We start from the raw sequence: 20852 nt of genomic DNA, 5'->3' as shown, positions 1-20852 counted from the left end.
ATTCTCTTCATGAACTTCTTGGATATGGTTGATAGAAATTCAGCTCCAGAAGAGTTGGCTTGCATGTGACAAAGTAAGCGAGTTGAAATAATTACGATAGAGGCTGAAGAAATGTGAATTCACTTTTCCAAGCGATGTTTTCGTGGCTGTCAGCCGTCGTGGTATCTTTGAAAAACTCCCTAATATTTCCGCAAGACGTGGCCGATTCAAGCGTAAATACCTGTTATAAGCTCAAGCTTGTATTTTTGGAAAAGCGTCTTTAGTTTTCGGACAGACAGTATTTTGAAATCAGATGGGGATTTTATATCAAACTGAAAGTTTCCTGACTGCGTGTATGTTTTTGGTGTATGAACCAGTCAAACCGTGATCGAGACATAGCCATCATGTACGAACTCACGAAAAGAACTCAAGAGAAACTGTTCGCCGATTGGGCACAATAATACAAAGCATTTTTTGTGCCCAATCAGGAGCCGGCATGCGCTTGAATTTTTGGAAATAGTTCGGTAAGAGTCGATACCCAGGGGCTCTTTCGCCCATACTTGAAAACTTTCATCCCGCCTTTTCTCCCGACCCGACTGACTGCCCCTGGGTCTCCGAGGATCCACATGGAGAGAATGTTCAGAAAGACACACATGTACATAGGGGGTATTCGGAGTTTATTAAATAAACGTCTCTAAAATGCAGAGAACATTCACAGGTAGAGCATGACCAATGTCACACACATTCATTGCTAGAACAGAGAGGCTGTCCGTGAGAAAAGCAGCAATTTTAAACAATCAAATATTCTGAAAGTTAAACTCAAATCCATCAAGTTTTAATTCCAAATTGAAGCTGTAAAATAAATGATATACAATCTCAGAGTAGAGGTAGAAAATTTCTCTATTATTTACAAGTATAAGATCACGTTTCATTTCACTCGACTTCCTCTTCGGCTAGTCGAGGGAATGCAAAACATAATTTAACAAGCACTCTACGAAAGCAAAGGGATATACTGACAAATTGTGACTTGAACTCTGTTTCGATTCTCATCCAACTTCTTGCACAGAAAGACTCAGTAGCCTCAAAATTAAGGGTCGATGAACAAGAAGAAAGTATGCTCGTGCAATCTGAACATTAGTCAGACTTACACTCGTAGAAAAACAAATAGCTAGGTTGCATCGCTTAACGTTTCTGAACAGCCACAAGATTTTAGTCATGAGCGGGTAATTTCAATTTTTACTCATCGAGAACCGAGAAAAGGAAAACGACAAAAAGAAAAGGAGACAAAAAAAACTGTCACTTCAACATTTGAAAAGTAAACGGCCCTTGCTTTGCTTTCGTTCTTTTTTCAGGAAGGGCAGTCAGCACCAACCCAAGGTTATAGAGTTAACCCTTCCATTTCCAGAGTGAACAATGGAGTCTTGTAATGTGGTTCGAACTTTCAAGTCTGTGGACAAAATCCTACGGTGTGACCATTCAAATAAAGGTACCGAGCAGAACGTGCGCATAGCGCTTTTTCTTTCTTTTCTTATTTTTGACTTAAGCCATGTTTGGGAGTGAAAGGGTTTCAGTTCAGTTTCTCATAGACTATCATAGTATATTTTGGGTTAACATATTGACCGGGCCTCTGAATTATGGCTCAACAATATTTAATAAGCTCTAGCTATATGTATCTAAACGAGGGCAATTTTGTGTAAAATAACTCTTAGTAAACCTGGGTGAAAGATAACCATCTTTTGAGAGCAACCCTGGCCGGAGCTATTACTTTCACTGAAAATAACTAACAGTGAAAAATACTTCTATAAAAACAATTTGTTGTGGAAGAATAAATGATGACGAACTCAACAACGACACCATTAATTCTTCTAGGAGTTTAATCAGAGGAGTTCAATATAAAAGTCAGCAGCAAAGTAACTTTGTTTCCAGGGGCGCTTGTGAGGCCCAGCGTGGGGCAGACAATGGACGAGTACTTAATATCAAAGAATATTACATACTTAAGCACCACCCTTCAAGGAGAAGGTGTAGACGACATAATATTTTATAGTATTTACATCCCAAACTAGTCTTTACTTTATGCATATCTTCTTTGAAAGTGGGAGATAAATGGGGAGGGGAAAAATTAGTACCCCACTATGATAAAAATAAAATCACCGCATTTTTTTCCTTTCATAAAAACGCTTTACATTGGAGGCGCTAGATCCAGCGCCTGGACATTGTAAAAATGAAAATCATTCTCTAGCTACACTAATCGTATAAAATTTTTCTTTGCCTCTTGGTTTTTCTCAGCACCAGTCAGCAGTGTAGTTGAAATCCGCGAACAGTGTCTGCAAAATAATAAAGGTAACAACGGGTTAGGATCAACCATAGCCGCCCACGCAGACTCTCCTAGGGGTTCGTCACGCCTTCCTTCCCTATTGCACCAACTTTGGGGAGGATTGCGTGAGAGGTTAGATCAACCAAAGACACATTAACAAGATTAATAGTTTTCTTGGGAGAATAGTTGCATGAGGTAATTGGCAAGCGCGAATATTTCCACCTCACGAAAACGAGACTGATTTTGCTTCATCAAAGTCCAATCGATTTAATCGGTTAGGAAGGCGGAAACGACAACCTTAGCTGGAGGTCAGTTTCATTTAATCGTCGCAAACCCCTCTCGCTTGACGACGGCGACAAGTTTCAATTGCAAAAAGTGGGAACTGGGGACCAATCAAAACCTTCAAAACCTTCGAACTAGCAGACTTAAACCTGCGCATGTTTAGAGTTCTTTTTCAAATTCAAACTTTTGCATCAGGCCAGAACTGATGGCGAAATAGAAGAGACGTTAAAGTAACTGAGATATAGTTTAAACAGTGGAATTGCATTGAGATTCCACAGTGAACAAGCAACCCGAAGGCCATACAGATGAAATAAGGACATTGTTGATCAGATGTAAGATTCAGCATATCTGTACCTGTTCTTCGTCTGACAGCGTTCTAATTTCTTTGGGCGGGGTAAGGACTGGATCCTCCGATGTGAACTCTTCATCGAAATTACTCACATCCTCTGCATGTTTCTGCCAAGAAAACGTCAACAAGTTAAACTAATTATCATTTTCTGTAGACTTTACACCCTATGTTACGGGCCTTCAGAGTAACCACAGCAAGGGATGAAAGAAACCTCACCCAGTTAAGGAGAACAGCTCGAAGCAGATTACCATAACAATTACAAAATAAGCCTAACTATAAGATAAAGACAAAACCTGAATCTGACGTTTTATTGCAGGTTTACAAGCATGTTGTCACAGAGTCCATTAAGCAAATAACATGTACTTCACTAACGAGCTTAAAAATTACTTTTCTTCTTTACTTATTACCATAGAGTAGGGTCTTGACTGCTGATCCTAGCATTGTTAAGGACGAGGGTAAAATGAGTGAGCCTTGGGTAAGGGCTTGCTCCGCAGGTCAGGTCGAAAGATGGAATCCGGAAGGGGATACAGGATTTTCCCTATGTCTTGTAAAACAGAGCTTAAAAATTGCAATGTTTCTTAAATATGTACATGTACTTCCTTCAGGAGAATTCTAACGTCGGAAAAAGCTTCTAAGGTAACAGGAAAGCGTAAGCTAAGAGAAACTTACCACGCTAGGGACGAAAGGAGGTCGAACTTTTCTCGCGAGAAGGTCATCCCAATTCATGTCCTAAAAAGAAAAGAAAGGAAAAAAAAATTAGCGACACCCTGAGCGATTATAAAAAGACACTTTTGAGGTCCCTCACTACTAGCCGGCTATGGCACTTGATGAGTTCAAAGGACTGTCTATTGAGTCACTGTTTTGGCCACTTTGCTTAATTTTGTCAAAATTAATGATTGTGAAACTTATCGTCAATTACTAAATTGCAGTCGCAGCTCTAGAAAGCGACCACCTCGGAAATTAAAAAAGGTGGTCGTAACTAGAGCTGGTCGCGTACGAGAATGAGCTCTCACAAGCGACCGCATAGTAAAACAATAGAGGGTCGTTGCTCACGAGAGCTGCAGAAACTCATTAACAATTCATAAAAAACGAAAGAAATTAATGTTTAATGAGTGTCTTTATGACTGATATAGACACAGCTTAACTTTACGTCCAATTTTTAAAGACCATTAGGGCAGTGTGCAGTTTCATTGAAGCGTCGAAATTATGAAGAAGACTCGGACTGGTGGCTTACGAGAGCATAAAAACAAAGGAATAGTCCAGTTGGGTAATCCCAAAAATGGTAGCGGTCGCTTACGACAGCTTTTCATTACAAAGTTGAAGTCACAGTTCAAACGGGGTTTTACAAATGTGGTCGTGAATAGAGCAGGTCGCTTACGAGAGTAGTTGCAAAGAGAGCTTCGACTGTACCGCTAAATAACAATCACACCTTTTTGAAAAATAAATGTCTCCTGGGAATTCAAATTTAAAGTCACGGACACAGAAGAAATTTGAAAATCATACAGGCTGAACAATATTCACAACCCCCAAATGTAAACCGTAGCAATCTTAGTCAATTTTGGCCACCCGTGCCTTCTTTTTTATTTGCCTGCACCTCAATTTGGTGGCCACTTCTTCAAGGTTAAATCCGGCTAAATTGTGGATTTACTTACCCTAAAGAAAGGCTGTTTTCTAACATCCTCTGCATCTTTTTCGCTGGCTCCTAACCGTCTCTCTGGGTTCCGTCTTAGTAACTGTAGGAAAATCAAAACAAAAGATCAATCAGAAAGAAGAGTTACTGACTCTTTTTAACAGTCTTCATGTACAAGCATAGCAACTCTTAGTAAGACAAGCCCACTTTTAGCGGATTTCCGTTGCCACAAACAGTTCTGTTCAGCTGCGGTAAAACGGGCAGAAAATAGGTGCAACTTGTTTCGAAACATTGCTACAAAACTAGCTGAAAAGCGATGTTGCACGTTTTACCACCAACATTCAAACCTGTCTAGCAACAGATGAGATTGCTTCAGGTTGCGTGAATACTGACTTCTTATTGGATAAAATTACGAGGGAGTCACGCCATACGCTGGATTTACGTCAATAAATTGGTGCAAAACAAGTTTGCCTTGGGTCGGTAAAACGAAAAAACATGTAAAGATTTAGTTGCAAAAGTAGAACTACTCTCTACTTTCTGCAACAGCTTTTCGCAACCTTCAACAACCTGATTTGCTGCAACATTGTTGCGCAACTGCTGCTACCGCGCGAGGATTAGCTCAGTCGGCAGATCGCTTGACTGCAGACCGGGTGGTCGCGGGTTTGATTCCCGGGGACGGACCAATACTCAGGGTCTTAAAATAACTGAGAAAGTAGGGAAGGTACTGCCTTTGCCCTGCAAACGACTAATAGCATGGCTCGGATGACAGCGTAAAATAGCGGTCCCTTCTTTAGTAGGAGACGTAAAAATAGTGTCGTCCATTACAATACTGCTCTAGTGCTAAATACATTGACACACAAATTAAGTGATTTTTGTTTTTCAATTGTCACTACACTGTTCCAGCATGGTTGCCCTAAAAATGGTCGTTGCACATCATTCCGTGCGAAATCACCTTTAAAGAAGTTTAACTTTATCTAAAGCTGTAAAGAAGAATACAAAAGAAAAAATTCAGTGAGTGAGACTCACCCTTCTCATGATAGCAATTGCTTCTGTTGAAAGAAACCTTGGATAACGAACTTCATCATTTACAATGGAATCAAAGACTTCTTCTTCATCATCTCCAGGAAATGGAGACTAAAGCGGTAACATAAAACAAGAACAATGTTAGAATGAAAAGTGTATTGGGAGTATGTTACCGTTTATGGTTACTCGTTTAGCTCGCACTTCTAACATTTGAGACTGTGGATGAGATCCTCTAGTGTGACCATTTAAATGAAACCTCTTTAGCAGTACTTTTAGATGCTGTTATTTGTTTAGTATGCAGTTCGAACAGTGTTACCATTCAAACGAAACCTTTTCAGCAACACTTTTATGGTGGTGTTTATTTTAACGGTAAAAGTAATTAGGTATCTTTTGACTTAGTCAGTAGATCACTCACTCACCTCTCCTACTAGCATTTCAAATATAAGGACACCCAGTCCCCACCAGTCCACAGCACGTGTATAGGACGTCTCTGTTAAAACCTACCAACCCATTAGAAACCGATTAGAACAAATGCAGCATTTCAAAGACGCCGTATTGCTAAACTGCTCATTGGGAGTAAAAAATTGATAACAGAGCATTTTAACTGAACTGAAAGCAGCGCACCAGTGGCACAAGAAGAACTACTGTTCAAATCTACGTTAAGTGTAACACTCAAGTAATTCCCCTTTCCACCTCTCACCCCACCCCCCCAAAAAACCAGAACTTTAAAAGCTAACATTAAACGGTTGCACTCCCCACCGAAGCGCTCATTAAACCAAAAAAGTTAAACGCTCATCAGGTTAGCTAGCTTACTTCTCTTCAGAAGCGATTAATATCTGGGGTACCACAGGTAAACCAACAATTACTAATCTGGCCCAGGAGAGCTCCCGTCTGGCCCTGTTGTTAAAAATGTGGATAGTGCCACCCACTGGATAACTCTCTGTCCTGTGGATAATAGAATTGGTTTCCCGAATACTATATCCACTGAATATCATTTTATCGGGTGGATAACAAAATCCAGATTCTGGCTTACCACAAAAGATCCAGGTTGGCTGTTGGTGCTGCATTTTAAACAAAATACAAGCATGCATAGCTGCCCTATAGTTACTAACCTCTGGTGCTAAAAACTCCGGTGTACCACAGAAGGTCCCCGTTCTTGCTCCATAACCCATTCCTTCTTTACACAGGCCAAAGTCGGCAATCTTGACATAACCCTCAGAATCCAACAGTAAATTGTCAAGCTTTAAATCCCTGAAAAAGAGACCAAAACAAGGAATTTAACTTTTGAAAACACAGAGAGTTGTCCTGTTAACACTTGGATAATTTCGAGGAGCAAATGAAGACAAACAACTAAAAATGTTTTGGGGCTTTTAGTAGAAAATTGCTGAATTATTTGCACTACTTGTTAATTTGTGTCTCTTAGGCTATACCTCGTTTACCTGAAAACAAATTTTCTTAGTAAATAATGCGCAGTTTCAGTGTTGTATTGCACATGAAACAATTTTTTCATAGCAATTCACGGCTGAGACTGACATATAGCTAAGCTGGTAGCAAGGGGAGGGGTAGGGGAGAGGCGAAAAATGCCCCACCCCACCCCACCCATTAACTGGCTAAGAGGCCATCAGTACAAGAAGAGGTCTCAAATGGCACTGAGGGAATAGAGGAATGTAACTGCACAAATAATGATGATTTGCAAAAGAAAATGTGTTGATATACACACGTCAAATTTATAATATATCAAAGTACTTGCCTGTAAACGATTTCATGTTCATGAAGATACTGCAGACCTAACACCACACATGATGTGTAAAATCTAAAAGGAGGATAAGAAAATTGAAGTGTAAATTGGCGATGTTTGTTCAGATTTTTTACTGTAATTATTAATTTTATTAAAAATTAATACCAAGGCAATGTGTCTGATAGTTTTGCTACAATGTCAACTTTAGTTAATGTACATAATTCAAATCTACAAGCAAATTCAGCTAAAAAATTCGGTTCATTTGTCTGTGCTCACAGTGCTTTTGTGGAAAAAAAAAGAAAGGAAAGAGAGAAAAAAGAAGCGAGCTGAAAAGTGCTGAAAGAAACAACTAGTGACTTTCAAGCAACTTAAAACATGTGCTACTCATGTGAATGTTCACTTACACTGTCCTAGGTTCTGAGAAGACATCTGCATGTATGTGCATCATAAGATCACCACCAGGAGCATACTCCATTACAAAACACACATGTTCCTACAACAACACCAAGAAATCATACCAAGTTACACATTGACCCTTTCCAGTGCAATGACTCTGAGAGATTGCAGAAAATTAATTCAGTGCTTCAAAAAATTTGTACAGCATGTAACCAATGTTCTATTTGGTTATTCTTTTTCTATTCAATGAGGGGCAATGAGGTATTTTTTCTGCAACCCTAAGCCTTGGTGTCACACGCGCTTTTTTATATTACTTTAAAGGGGCTATGTCACGCTATGTCACGCTATTTGCTATTTTTTTAAACGCTGAAACATGGCTTTTTACCAATTAAATTCCAAAAATAATGGTCCAGTTCAACCTCGTTCCCAGGTTCTCTCTTTCTTGCTCTGCAGGGACGGGTAGGAGAGAACCCTGGGAACGATGTTCAGGGTTGTCATTAAGAGCCGGAGGCCAGGGATTTTCCCCGGCTACTATGAGTGTGGCCCCTGGCTACTTTCATTGGAAAATAGAAGAAAAATAGAACCAAACAAAATTCCTAGCTGTTTGATTTCCCCGCCTACTTGTTGTGTTTACCCAGCAACTTGAAATCTTAGTGACAACCCTGATGTTGAGTCCAGTTTTGTTATTTAAGACTACATTCAAGCATTGACACTGTTTCCAGTCATTTATTGCTACAGATAGCAGGGAAGAACATGGACTAAAACTTGAAAACGTTGGGCCATCTTTTTCAAGTTTTAATGCCCTGCTTGCAAAATCTCTAAAATAATATTTTGGTTAGTGCTCTTTGATGAAATTTGTTTGACATCTTCTTTATAACTCTACAAGAGCATTTTGTGGTTGGGTAAAGGCTCTACTAAGTAATGACTTCAGCACAGTATTGACCTAAAACAGTAATACAATATCCTCGTGACATAGCCTCTTTAATTGCACCACATGAGGGCTAGCTACAAGAAAAAATGGTATTATGGTGATCTCCACTCTATCACATCCTATTTTATGGCGAAATTCATTTATTTTCAAGCATTCCTGGACAAGTTTGTCACAACATTCCAGGGCTTTTTAGAGATAGCAGAAACTGAAGTCCTTTGAAAAGAAAGTAGCTCATTAGTTTAAACAAGACACCAGTCTGCAAAATCTTACCCGTGTTTGGAAGCAAGCAAATAAGTTAACAAGGAATGGATGTCTCATCTTGTTTGCTGTTAAAAATATTCTTTTCTCAGACAAAAGACTGTGAAAATAGAAATAAGGAAAAAAAATTCAAAACTAGCAAAAACTCTTACCACTGATTAACTAAACTGACTATCATAAACCAATTTAATAATCTGATAATGATAGCAAACAGCTCATGAGTTATCACAGCAGACTGGGCAGGGATCTAGGATAAATACTGGGTTAAGGATAAGGATATCATAATCTACCTTTCAACTTCTTCTCTTGAAATAATATCACCCTTTTTCAATGCCTTGATGGCAAACAGCTCGTTAGTGTTTCTGTATTCAGCTAAAATCACCTAGAACAACAACAAAAAAAAAACATGTCCATTTTCTTACTCAGATCTCTTGCTGTCAAGAAATTTGGGTATGAGATTAAACACCCCTTCATCACCCAAAAATAATCCAGTTAGAGTATGTCCAAGTAATTAGCTTTGAAGTTAAAAAAAAAAAAAAGAAATGCTGCTTTTTCATTGAATTTGATCTTCAAGTGGCAATTTGATATTATTTTATCGGGTTTAAGCTGCTCAATAATATAAATTTCACAAAACAATAATATACAGCAAATAAAAAAAAATTGATGATCATTATTATTTATCAATATACGACAGTTTGCAAATTTTACCTTCCCAAAATGCCCTCTGCCTAATACACTGATGCAACGAAAGCTGTCAATGTTCATGTGGCTTGTTGAACTCGTAGGAGGAGATGGAGGTCTAAAACAATAATGAATCCAAATATGAGTTAACAAATACTATCCTAAAAAACCAAAGAAATGACTGTCATCATTCTGTAATTCAAGCTTACTTTCTTCTAACAGGAGGTGTTGGTCTTGGTGGAGAAGGCTGAAGTTCTTGTCTTTGAGGACTATCAAGGAAACCAAACGCTGAAAGAGCATCCTAGAAAAATAAATCACAAATTTCAGTTAACCAACACTGATCTAAACTGTCATAAACACAGCTGTCACTTCATTTTGATTAAAGAAGGAGAGGAACTGGGATTTGAAGTCAATGTATTGCATTATTTTACTACCAAAAAGGCGAGGAAAGAAAGGAAAATTTACAGTTTCCAGCCACTGATAAAAGACCTGACTTAAGCAAAAGCCTTGGTTTAATAATAAACTGTCCAGATTGCCTTGATTACATCCATGTTGTCTCACAATGTGCTCCAGCAATTGAGCTGAACCAGGATCATATGGAAACACCTCAGGTGCATTGAAGGATGATCTGAACAACAGAGGCAATATCGATCTAGACTTGTGTAGATTCATCTATCCAGTAAATTTAAACTATGAGCAAATTTTTTAACTTAAAATTCAGATAATATTGAGAACTAATCGTCGCACGTTATGCGGCGGACAAGACACCTGCCAGCGCAGTTCAAGTGAACAAGGTTTCAGTTGAGGTCGAAAGCTTTTATAACTTTTCAAAATTACTGGCAAGTGTAAAATTTTGATCATAATATTGATCTACATTATAGACTGGTTTCTACCAGTGTATTAAGCAAATGAAACCTCTTGCCCGTAACAATTGCAAAAACAAAAAAAAGCCAAAACATTTTCTGGATGCTCCAGGTGATTGAGAAGATGTTGCCAATTATGTGGAACCCACTGAGGAGGAATATGATCATCTGGGCAAGTGTAGTCTTGAATAGGACTGAAGTTGACGGTAGCTGACATTTTGACAACCAGTGAGATCTTCAGTGTCTGAAGATGACTACTGTACAGGTAGTCAAAACGTCAGTCACTATCAACAACAGTCATATTCAGGACTACACTTGCCAAAACGATCATATTCCACCTAATTAAAAGAGGAGAATTACCTGAACTTCATTTTCATTGACTGTTTTCTTCGGACTCGTACCAGCTGGAACACCACTGTTATTTGTAGTCTTCTGGTTTTTACTAGGGGTAGTACTATTAAAATCAGGTTGTCTAGGAGGTGTTTGTGTTCTTTGTTGAGTGCTAGAAAACACATCAAAAAATCAATGTTACACAAAGTTTCTTTCTCTTTCTATTTAGTGTTCCCTTCACATACAATACTTGCTAGTTATGGATGGAACTAGCCTGCGAACGGCAGAGGTTTCTCCTCTCTCATCGCCGCTGAGGGACATTTCGCGAGGAGGAACGTCTGCGACTCAGCGACAGAAATTCCATACTGCTGACATAAATCAATGTTTACATAATAAATCCGGTAGTCATGGGGCTCCAAATTCAAATTTGTTCAATTTTACGTTTCTCCTAGTCGATTTTGGTAAAAGCGTTGTATGCATCTGCGAGTGAGCTCCAGCAAAACTGAAATCCTTCTAGCTAGAGAAGACTATAATCCACAAGTATTGGCTGTTTTGTTAGAGATTCATCGGGTTTACATTTGACCTTTGTGGCCTTTTGTCTTTTGTCTGTCATTCGTAAACAATACCTAAAACAATGAAACTACTCTGTCGACCAATTAGTGCTTCTGACCAGATTTCGGACAGATTTTACGTCATCAGTATGGAATTTATGTTGCTGAGTCGCAGACGTTCCTCCTCGCAAAACGTCCCTCAGCGGCGATGAGCGAGGAGAAATGTCTGCTGTCTGCAGGCTAGGATAGAACCTACATGTGTCTTTTATGCCATGTTTTCTTTTTTCTTTCTGTAACAGTTGTTTGTTTTTGCTTGTTCTGTAGATGTGTGAGTGTGTGCGTGAATGCAGCTAAACTTTTAGACCTGATCTTATTCTTGAATAAAAGTTGAAATCCAGTAAATAAGGACCTTATGTCCTCAGGACAAGCAGGTCTCAAATTTGCTTGCATGCTGTTTCACCTTTTTCTTAGTTCTTGAAAAAGTTAGAAGATGCCTTCTCTGGGCCCTTGACCAGTGGATATTAGCAAGCTTTTAGCCAGGTGGCCATCCACTGGACGGCCATTTTTTGGGAGAAAATAATATAATAATAATCTTGTTGATTCTCAGTCAGTGATATCATAATATTTAAAAAAAATCACTTGATTCCTTTAAGATACTGGAGAAACTTCACACACAACCTCACCACCACCTTATTTCTACTTTACTTTGCTGAGGTTCCTTCATACTCCAATATTGGGCTATTTTTTTCCATTTATATCAATGTAGAGCATGGTGCACATTAAAGGACTGATTTCATGGAAAGGAACCTCATGTAGCCAGGAAGATGCTTTCCTACTGGGGAGTGCTTGTTGATGGCTACATGAAGTAGTAACTTGTGTAAACGACATGTGTTCAGAATCATACTTTTCCTAATGGCTGGAAATATGTCTGCATAGCTAGAACAGGCACAACTTTAACATCAAAAGGAAGCCAAACGCAATAACACATTTTCATTTTCCGTCCTATATCAGTCCGCTTTTGTCGTTACAAAAATAATTCCCAGCCACCCTCCCACAGTCCAATCCCTATACATTGTTTCCAGTTTTCAACTTCCCCCAAGATGGCTGCCAAAGATTGACGTCAGACAAACAAAATTATAAACGTCAAGCTTGGAAGTGGTTTAACACAACTGATGCATTTAGTATGGCCAGCAGGTACAAATTCAGTCCATTTTAGGTTTTTGCCAAGAAAAGACACATTTAACATTTAACTCTGAATTGTCCAATCAATAAGTTTATCAGCTGAAAATCGCAGAAAATGCACCTAGGAAGGCTAATATTTTCAATATTTTCTGGGGGGGGAATTCCTTCAGACCCCCCCCCCCATCCCTAGTGGAATGGGGCCATATCAATTTGTGGACGGTCACTTGGCAATTCCTGGCTAAAAGCTTTTAAATACAATGTCATGTCAAAAGAACTGAAATTATCATCACAGGGCTGTCACTAAGAGCCAAGGGGCCAGAGATTTCCCCAGCTTCTGCGAAGACAACCCCCAACTACGTTGAGAGGAAACAAAAGGGAAATAAAAGATACTAGAACTTCAAAGCTGTTTAATTTCCTGCCTACTAATTGAATATACCCAGCAACTTGAAATCTCAGTGACGGCCCTGCATCATGATCATTTTTACAACAGACCTGCATTACTACATGTAGAAGGTAAACTTGCCTTGGATATTGAGGTGTAGAGTTAGGACTTAGAGTTGTATTTTCTGTTGCACAGTTTGGTGGAGCTGCTCTCTTTAGTAATCTGGCCCAAGTGGCAACATTTGTGTTCATTTGTCCAGCACGAAGAAAATTTTTTCCTGAAAATCAATCATTCTTGAATTACCCCCAAAAATTTTGCATGAGCATTGTTTTCGCTTTCCCTTGGGATAACTGTCAGATCCAGGAGAAATTGGTAGCAATGCTTATGCAAAATTTGAGGGTAAACAAGTTCTATTATGGGTAAAGCGAAAGTGGTCAATGCCAGAAAAATTAAACAGTGAGCTACATGAACAGAAGACAAAACAAAGTCGTCATAGGCCATTTCAAAATTTCAAAACCCCTCACATTAACCCTTTAGGCCTCCAATCACCATTTTGGAAACAAAAAGGTAACTGGGCGGAGTTTAATAAATAAATAAATAAAAAAAGTTGATAAATTTTTAAATTATTTTTATATCGCCCATCTTGCCACGAGTCCTTTGCAGCTCAGTGGTTAGAATACCTGACCAGAGTACAGAAGGTCATAGGCTCAATTCCACTCAGATTTTGTCTTTGTCCCATGCTCCTGACATGTTGATTACATCATTTCTCATGGGCTGAGTTAACTTAACAAAAGACTTCTGAAACTGTTTTTGATATTGGGGACAGGGAAAACAAATGGGCAAATAGCTGAATAGCACATTCCCAGTAACGATCCCAGACGTCTTTGGCTTGTGAAAGCTTACTTGGCCCAGTTTCCTTCTTGTTTTTAAAGTGGCGAATATCCTCATACAAAGTGGCGAATATCCTCATACAAAGTGGCGAATATCATCATACAAATTGTGTAAAATGATATCATATATTTCCTTCAAGAATTAGTTGGAAGAATTTAACTAAAGATCAAGGCATTTTCTTGTAGGCGAATATCCTCATACAAAGTGGCGAAGATCTTCATACAAAGTGGCAAATATCCTCATACAAAGTGGCGAATATCATCATACAAATTGTGTAAAATGATATCATATATTTCCTTCAAGAATTAGTTGGAAGAATTTAACTAAAGATCAAGGCATTTTCTTGTAGGTGATCATCTGATTAATTCTCATAAACTTTTCTTTTGATTATGTATTATTAATGTAGGGAGAAAAGTGATGTTGATAACTTTTGGAATTAAAGGGCTAAGAAGAGGTCAAGTGTAAAACTTTTTGTTTGAAAATTAGAGGAAGTTTCTTTTGAATGAGAATAGAAATTTAATTTTTTTACTCTCCCCTTCCCAATTTGTTCCCAAGATGATCAAGCGGAACAAAAAAGGTAAGTAAATATATCATTTTAAGGTGGCATACGTGTGTTAATTAGACAACCGCTTTCAAATTCTACAGTTTCCTTTCATGCTTGCATCAGTGGCCAATAAAATAAATTATTCAAAATAACCCTGTAGCTTGGGATAAGGGACATGTTCATAGCATGAAACAGCAGCGTGCAAGGAAAGTAGTGTCCGATAGCCCAGGGCTAGTGGATTGTGATACCAGGATAGTGAATTCTGTTTTTAACTTGCCCGATGGGCAAGTGAAGTATTGACTTACAGAGGAACCGTGAAATCAATTCTGCTCATCAAAAAATTTTGGGGGCTAGTTGAAATGATGTTTGGGCTAGTAAATGCTAGCTTCAGCTTGCCCAAATGGCAAGAAGTAAAAATGACTTTCTTTGCACCCTGAACAGTACACTTGAATCTATGATCCACAGTGAATAAAACAATAACACCATTTTGTAAATATTATAATCTGCTGTTCCCTCACTTGATAGATTCACCTTGATTTCTTAATACAATTTCAATAAGAAAATCTTCTACTACTCTAGAAAATGCCGTAACTCCAAGATAATTTACATATAATGCAAATCATAACATTTTATCACCATGTATATTGTCTAGTGAACTTAGATCAGGAAGCTACACATATTTATTCAACATCTTGATTGAAATTTACTATAGCAAAAAGATGGGAGAGAGTTGAAAATTCATCACCACATTCTTATTGACCATAGATATCACTAAAACAACATTAACAGCACCAGTGCTAGGATTGCTATTGTCAGTTTAGAAACTAAATCTCTCACCTTTTTGAATGTGAAATAGCTTCTTTTGTCGCTGTAGCCTTGGTTTCTTTGTCACCATGGGATTTAGAAATGTCACCTGATTAACACATTTGAAAGGAAACACAAACATAGTACAGCTTAGAAGCATTCTTGACAAAAACGCAGGATATGGATAAGCTCCATACAACAAGCCTTTAGTTTTTCCTTTCAAAATATAAAATATTTATAACTATGATTCAACAGGTGGTTGTCTGAAAACATGCTATATTCTTCACCACACAAAGACAAAAACTGTGGAAATATAACAACACAGCGAAATCATGATAAGTAGAAATTTCCTTCTCAACTGATGATTATAATTCAGTGCAAAGAGTTGAGGAAATTTCACTGTGGGAATAGCACAAAAAGTTCATCTAGCACGTTTCATCTGAGAAAATATCACTTTACATAGTCCATCTCTAAAGTGAACTAGAGAAAAATAATAATGATTTCTTGCCATGGGTGGAAGTAAATTGCACTGAAAATAAGTGTGTGTGATTATAACAGTCTGCAGTCTACTGGCAGCATTTGGAATTATGAAAATATAAAACCTTCTCATACAGAAACATTAACATTTTTGTTTAATAAAAAAAGAAACATTCAGAAACAGACTGTCTGTGCTGACAAGGGTTAATTAAAATGCTTCAGCAAATGAACTGAAATGAAATGAAAAAAACTTGCAACAACAGCTGCTTGGCTAAAATGTTGACATTTACGTTTGTTTTTGTGAGAATACATGCACACCTTTAAAATCAATGGTTTTAGCCAAAAAAAAAAAGAAAAATACAAAAAACTGGCACTGGCCAAATTTTCAACTTATATTTAAACACACAAAAAGTAGCTTACAATCAATTGATAAAAATAAAACAAAATAATGGCATACTCTTGAAAGCGTTCAATTTTCAACAAAAGAAATGATTTAGTGGAAATGTACTGTAGACAAATAGATTTTGTCGCATTTCTAATTTACTGCAGCATTAATTCGAGCTATAAAAAAAAACAGCTTCAAGTAAAAATTCAAATTAAAAAAATAATAATATAAAACAGTTTCTTCTACAGCAACACTGACATGAAATTATTACATAATTATTCATTTTGATCATGACTGCACTTGACATATGAGAACTACAAAATATTATTATTATGCTTCTTTGCCTTTCCTATGAATTCAAAAGCTGAACATGCTGAATTAGCTTTGATTGAGTAAAGCATGTGGTCATATTTCTATACAATAACAATAATTTCCCATGCTGAGAAAAGGGAATATTCAAAAATAAATTGGAAGTAAAACTAAGTAATGAATAAATATAACTCAGAATGCGTCACATAACACAGATAAAAAAAATTCTCCATCAGGAATCAATGTTTGGAGCTGTCATGAAAAAACCGATAAAGCAGCAACTGACTAAGTTTAACAGAAGAAGGTTCCCTGGGGGAAAGGATTATTGCTCTAAAAACTAAATTTAATTCTAAAAAATTGCAGGATGCCAAAAAGATCTGATTCTGCCTGTTATGGCCCAATATTTTGAATAAATTAAACCTGGCATGAGTAATGCAAGGAAAATGGAATAGAAACACAATAGACACCTTTTCATAAAGGAGGTAAGAAATTCTCTTTATCTTCCAAGCCATCACCCGACATCTCTTGAGTGCAGGGATTCTAAATTGCCCATTCCAGTCTTGGGTGCGAACACAAAATTTGTCCATGAATAAAGAGAAAACAACAGGCTTTTCAGCAGCAGATGGTTTTTCAGGAATGCAGCTATCTACTTCGTCTGTTGAAATTTTTTCTTGTCTAGGGCCCAAGGGAGCTTTTTTCCGGCTTGATCCTTTTTTCCTATCCCCATGTCTATAGTTCCTGTTTATCCTTGGCTTAACATAAGCAGCATTTCTCTGTAATTCTCGTCTTGGCTTTTTAGTTTTCATAGCTTTGTAACTTCGCTCACTACAGCTGCTGCTAATTGAGGTAGTTGTCTTTGATCGCTGGTGCCCTCGTTCAGAAGAATCTGACCCTTTCCTCAGAAATCTGTTAGACTCACGACTTGGTGTCCTATCCAAAGTTTTTCCCACAGATAATTGATTTTTCGGATTTGTAACAATTTTCATTGGCAAACGGCTTGAAAGTCCATTTTCTAAGACAGCACTTCGGGGTCTATTCTGAACAGTTTTTCTTGCTTTAAATTTTTCAGGAGATCCTATATCTATGTCTTTTATGATTGTTCTAAAGTTTGGAGTGCTGTTTTCCAATACTGAGCTTTTGGGCCGTGGAGTGGTTGTTATGGTTAGCATATTTTCACTTTTTGTTCTTGATCGAGATTTAGCATAATTTTCCATGGCTGCACTTTTTGGGCGAGTCTTTAAATTTTTGTTTACTGCATCTGCACTATGACTCATCTGATTTCTCAGTCTTGGAAGCGTTGAGCTCTTCCTTGCAGAGCTGCAACAACCAATTTGTTCAAGCGATGAGGCTTTACTTCCATCAGTAAAAGAAACTCCCTGAGATCTTCTTTTCGGTGAACTTGGAGATCGTCTACCATTAAGACACATTTCATCGAGTGTGTTTATTATTCTCTCAACAGACTGTTTTCTTCCTTTGTGTTTCGGGGACCCCTGTGTTGGAGAGGCAGATTGTGAGGGAAATTTATCAGAGCTCTTCACATAGATTCCACTATCATTTGGTGTGTATTTCCCTGTTCTAAATGGTGGTGGTGAACCCAAACAAGACACCATTTTGTTTGAGCTTTCCTTTGGTTTTGAAGACAAAGCAGTAGTTTTCTCATTTTGAAGGCATGAGCTACAAGAATACACATTATCTTTGGGAATATATTTTCCAGCACGAAAGGGTGGCAGCTTTTTGTTTTCTTCTGAATATTTAGCCGCATATTCAGCCGGCCGATAGCTTTTTCTGCTCATAATATCATCCTCATTAGTATTCACACAGATGTTTCCCTTTTTTGAGGATTTGCATTCTATTTTATCCGTAGATTTCTCACACTCCCCCAATTTCACACTTCCATACTCCTGTTTAGACAATTCCTTGCTCCACTGCTCATAAATTTTCTCAATATTCTTGCTGGTGATTCCAAGCCTTGTCTGATATTGGAAGCCATTTTGCTTGATGGTCACTGCTCCTCTATCCTCACTAACATTCATGGCACACATAATCTGAATTTCAATCAGTCTTAATTATTTTCTTCCATACATGGCTTTTGGTTGGGTCTCTTTCTCACCTTTCAAATTAGTGAATAATGCATTTTATGGGAAATAGTACATTTATCAACAGACAATTCAACAGGAAGCTTTTCAGTACAGGCTCTCCCTTGATGTGCCAGAGGCCAAAACATTACAGTTCATCCCAATCACTGGCATTAATCCATCTTTGTCTGCTTGAAAACAAAAAAAGGAGCTATATCTGTGTTGAATTCACCTGCATGGCTTAGCTGATCAAAGATCAGGACATAACCTGACACAAACAGATCCCTCAGACTCAGTAATAAGACTGTAAGCACAGAAAAGATCATGAATAAACATCACAAAGACCATCACAGTAGCCATGGAAGCAGGGGAGACAATTTAAATGGGTTTTGCCACATTCACAAGCCAATGAAGCCATGGGATTCACAGTGGATTCACTCGGTACCTTCTTAATTGCTTCTGAGTATTTTTCATCATGTTACCAGCCAATAACAGTTGTTCACCTGCCAAGACCTGCCTTATAGTAAGAATTGATTGGTCCCAGAAGCAAACAAAAAAATAAATATTATAAAAGAAGCACCTGTCATGTCTGCAAAGTATGTAAATCTCTTGTGAAACACAAATCACTAACAGTATAAACAACACGCTTCTTAGCAAGAAAGCCCATACTTTATCTCTGTGGTCTTACAGTGATAACAGTTAAATATTCAGGGTGTCAAAAGTAAATTGAAAGATTATGAATTTGATTTTGTTAAAAAAAAATGAAATTTGGTTTTCACATGTACAGTGTATGAGTGTAGGGTTTCAAGTCAAAAGCCCAAGACTAATTAAGTTCACAATAAAGCTCCCATTTCTAAACATACTGCTTCTTATTTTTTCTTCACATTTCATTTAACCCAGTCAGATGAAATCACAGAGCATAAAATGTATGCAAATTTGCTCAAACAGATCTGTCAGAAGATGAAAATAATAATTATTACAATATGGATAATACTTGGCTGAAAATATTTTTCTAAAGAAAACTTACATTCATGAAATACATTGTTCACAAATTTTAATGCAAAATATATTTTTCATCAAGAATTTATGGCCATTAATCAGAGAAATAAATATGCTGTGAAAATGCTGTTTCAGGAAGACTTGACACAGAGATTGCCAAGTGTTGTTCATGGACCAGTTAACAAGAACCTTAAACCAATGAAGCATTTCAAAACAAGGCAACATCCCCTTACATAAAATGTTACAGAACTTATTTTACAAGTTTTAAAAATAAGTGGGTGATAATTCATGGTTATATGAACATGAAAACAGGATTAAAAATGGACTGTTGTACTACAAGTTTTATTAACTTTTTTAGACCTTACACAGAGTATAAGTAATCAAACAACGATGTAAAATGGAAAGAGGTATTGAATTTCCTTAGGGTTAATGAATTATTGAAGAAGGAAATGAATATAATGTACATTAATACTGGAAACAGCAAAGCATGACTACTGTATACCAGTTGTTCACCCTAATAAACCCTTTAAGAAGGAAAAAAATATTTCTAATGAATAAGATCTACGAGTAATTTTTCCTGGGTTAAGTATGAGAGAGAAACTCAGGGCATTTAAGATACACTTTGAAAAACAGATAGAAAACATCTGCCTATACAGCACACTGGCATCACGACTTTTAATACCAAAGAGAACGAAAAATACAAATTTTAGCCTTCATAAAACTTGAGATTTTGTGCACAATAGACAACAGGGCAGGGATTGGTTTCAGCAATGGTTAGAAAAAATAACAGTTCAATTTCTTCCATTTGTTTATGTTAAAGCTTGGAAAAATTAAATAAGCTTAAAAATCAACTAGAAAAACAAAATTAGAAGGATTAAATATATAAGAAGATCACACTCCCTTGGTCAGACAAACATAATGTTCATGTTTCTTTACCTCACATCTTTCCTCTGTAGATTTTAGAAATGAATTATTGAAATAAATGTTGGTTGTCAGACTCAATGTAATCACTGATTTAGTTTCATAAAACAATAACAATAATATGGAATGCGCATCTTTAAATCCTTAACCTCGACAGTTGGTAACAAAAACAGAATACTAAATTCAAATTTTGTTGCTATAAAAAATGGGCTACGTAGATACAAACTAACATTAATCTGACAAAAAGTGTCCAAAGGGCAGAGAATAATGCTAACTAGATTCTCCCAATGTTATCTTTTTGTCTAGTGAAGTATTTATTACTCCAAAAAGTACGCATGAGAAATGGTGGTTAGGTACAGAAGCACAAAACATACTGCCACTTAAAGTATTACAATAACACCTTAAAAGGTCAGTAAAACACATGAGTGAATAATAATACATGTACAACTACATGTAAAATGTAAAGCAACAGTAAATCAGTGTACAAATAATGAATTTAAATTGACACATACATTAAATGTCTAATTTTTAGTGTTTGATATTACAGAACTGGCTGAC

General features: G+C 37.2%; 1 protein-coding gene across 3 annotated transcripts in view; it reads right to left on the bottom strand.

Annotated features, from left to right (window-relative positions):
* Nucleotides 1-792: 792 nt before the first annotated feature.
* The window catches only part of LOC140937285 (serine/threonine-protein kinase N2-like), a 29154-nt gene continuing 9094 nt past the window's right edge, over nucleotides 793-20852 (bottom strand). For 2 of the 3 annotated variants that reach the window (XM_073386826.1, XM_073386827.1), the window contains 16 exons: nucleotides 15162-15237; nucleotides 13031-13166; nucleotides 10805-10946; nucleotides 9791-9882; nucleotides 9609-9699; nucleotides 9191-9282; nucleotides 8913-9000; nucleotides 7720-7808; nucleotides 7328-7390; nucleotides 6690-6828; nucleotides 5997-6077; nucleotides 5581-5688; nucleotides 4577-4657; nucleotides 3594-3653; nucleotides 2930-3031; nucleotides 793-2303 (listed from right to left, as the gene is read on the bottom strand). In XM_073386826.1, coding sequence (XP_073242927.1) covers nucleotides 2262-2303; nucleotides 2930-3031; nucleotides 3594-3653; nucleotides 4577-4657; nucleotides 5581-5688; nucleotides 5997-6077; nucleotides 6690-6828; nucleotides 7328-7390; nucleotides 7720-7808; nucleotides 8913-9000; nucleotides 9191-9282; nucleotides 9609-9699; nucleotides 9791-9882; nucleotides 10805-10946; nucleotides 13031-13166; nucleotides 15162-15237 — 1482 coding nt within the window. In that variant the 3' untranslated portion in view covers nucleotides 793-2261. Of the gene's footprint in view, nucleotides 2304-2929; nucleotides 3032-3593; nucleotides 3654-4576; nucleotides 4658-5580; nucleotides 5689-5996; nucleotides 6078-6689; nucleotides 6829-7327; nucleotides 7391-7719; nucleotides 7809-8912; nucleotides 9001-9190; nucleotides 9283-9608; nucleotides 9700-9790; nucleotides 9883-10804; nucleotides 10947-13030; nucleotides 13167-15161; nucleotides 15238-16766; nucleotides 18468-20852 lie in introns of those variants that run through there. The other variant, XM_073386825.1, reaches the window with a different exon arrangement.

The sequence above is a fragment of the Porites lutea genome, chromosome 5 (genome assembly GCF_958299795.1).
Source record: "Porites lutea chromosome 5, jaPorLute2.1, whole genome shotgun sequence".
Taxonomy (NCBI): domain Eukaryota; kingdom Metazoa; phylum Cnidaria; class Anthozoa; order Scleractinia; family Poritidae; genus Porites; species Porites lutea.
The sequence above is the reverse complement of the archived record's forward strand: the minus strand, read 5'-3'. Positions and strand labels throughout refer to the sequence as shown.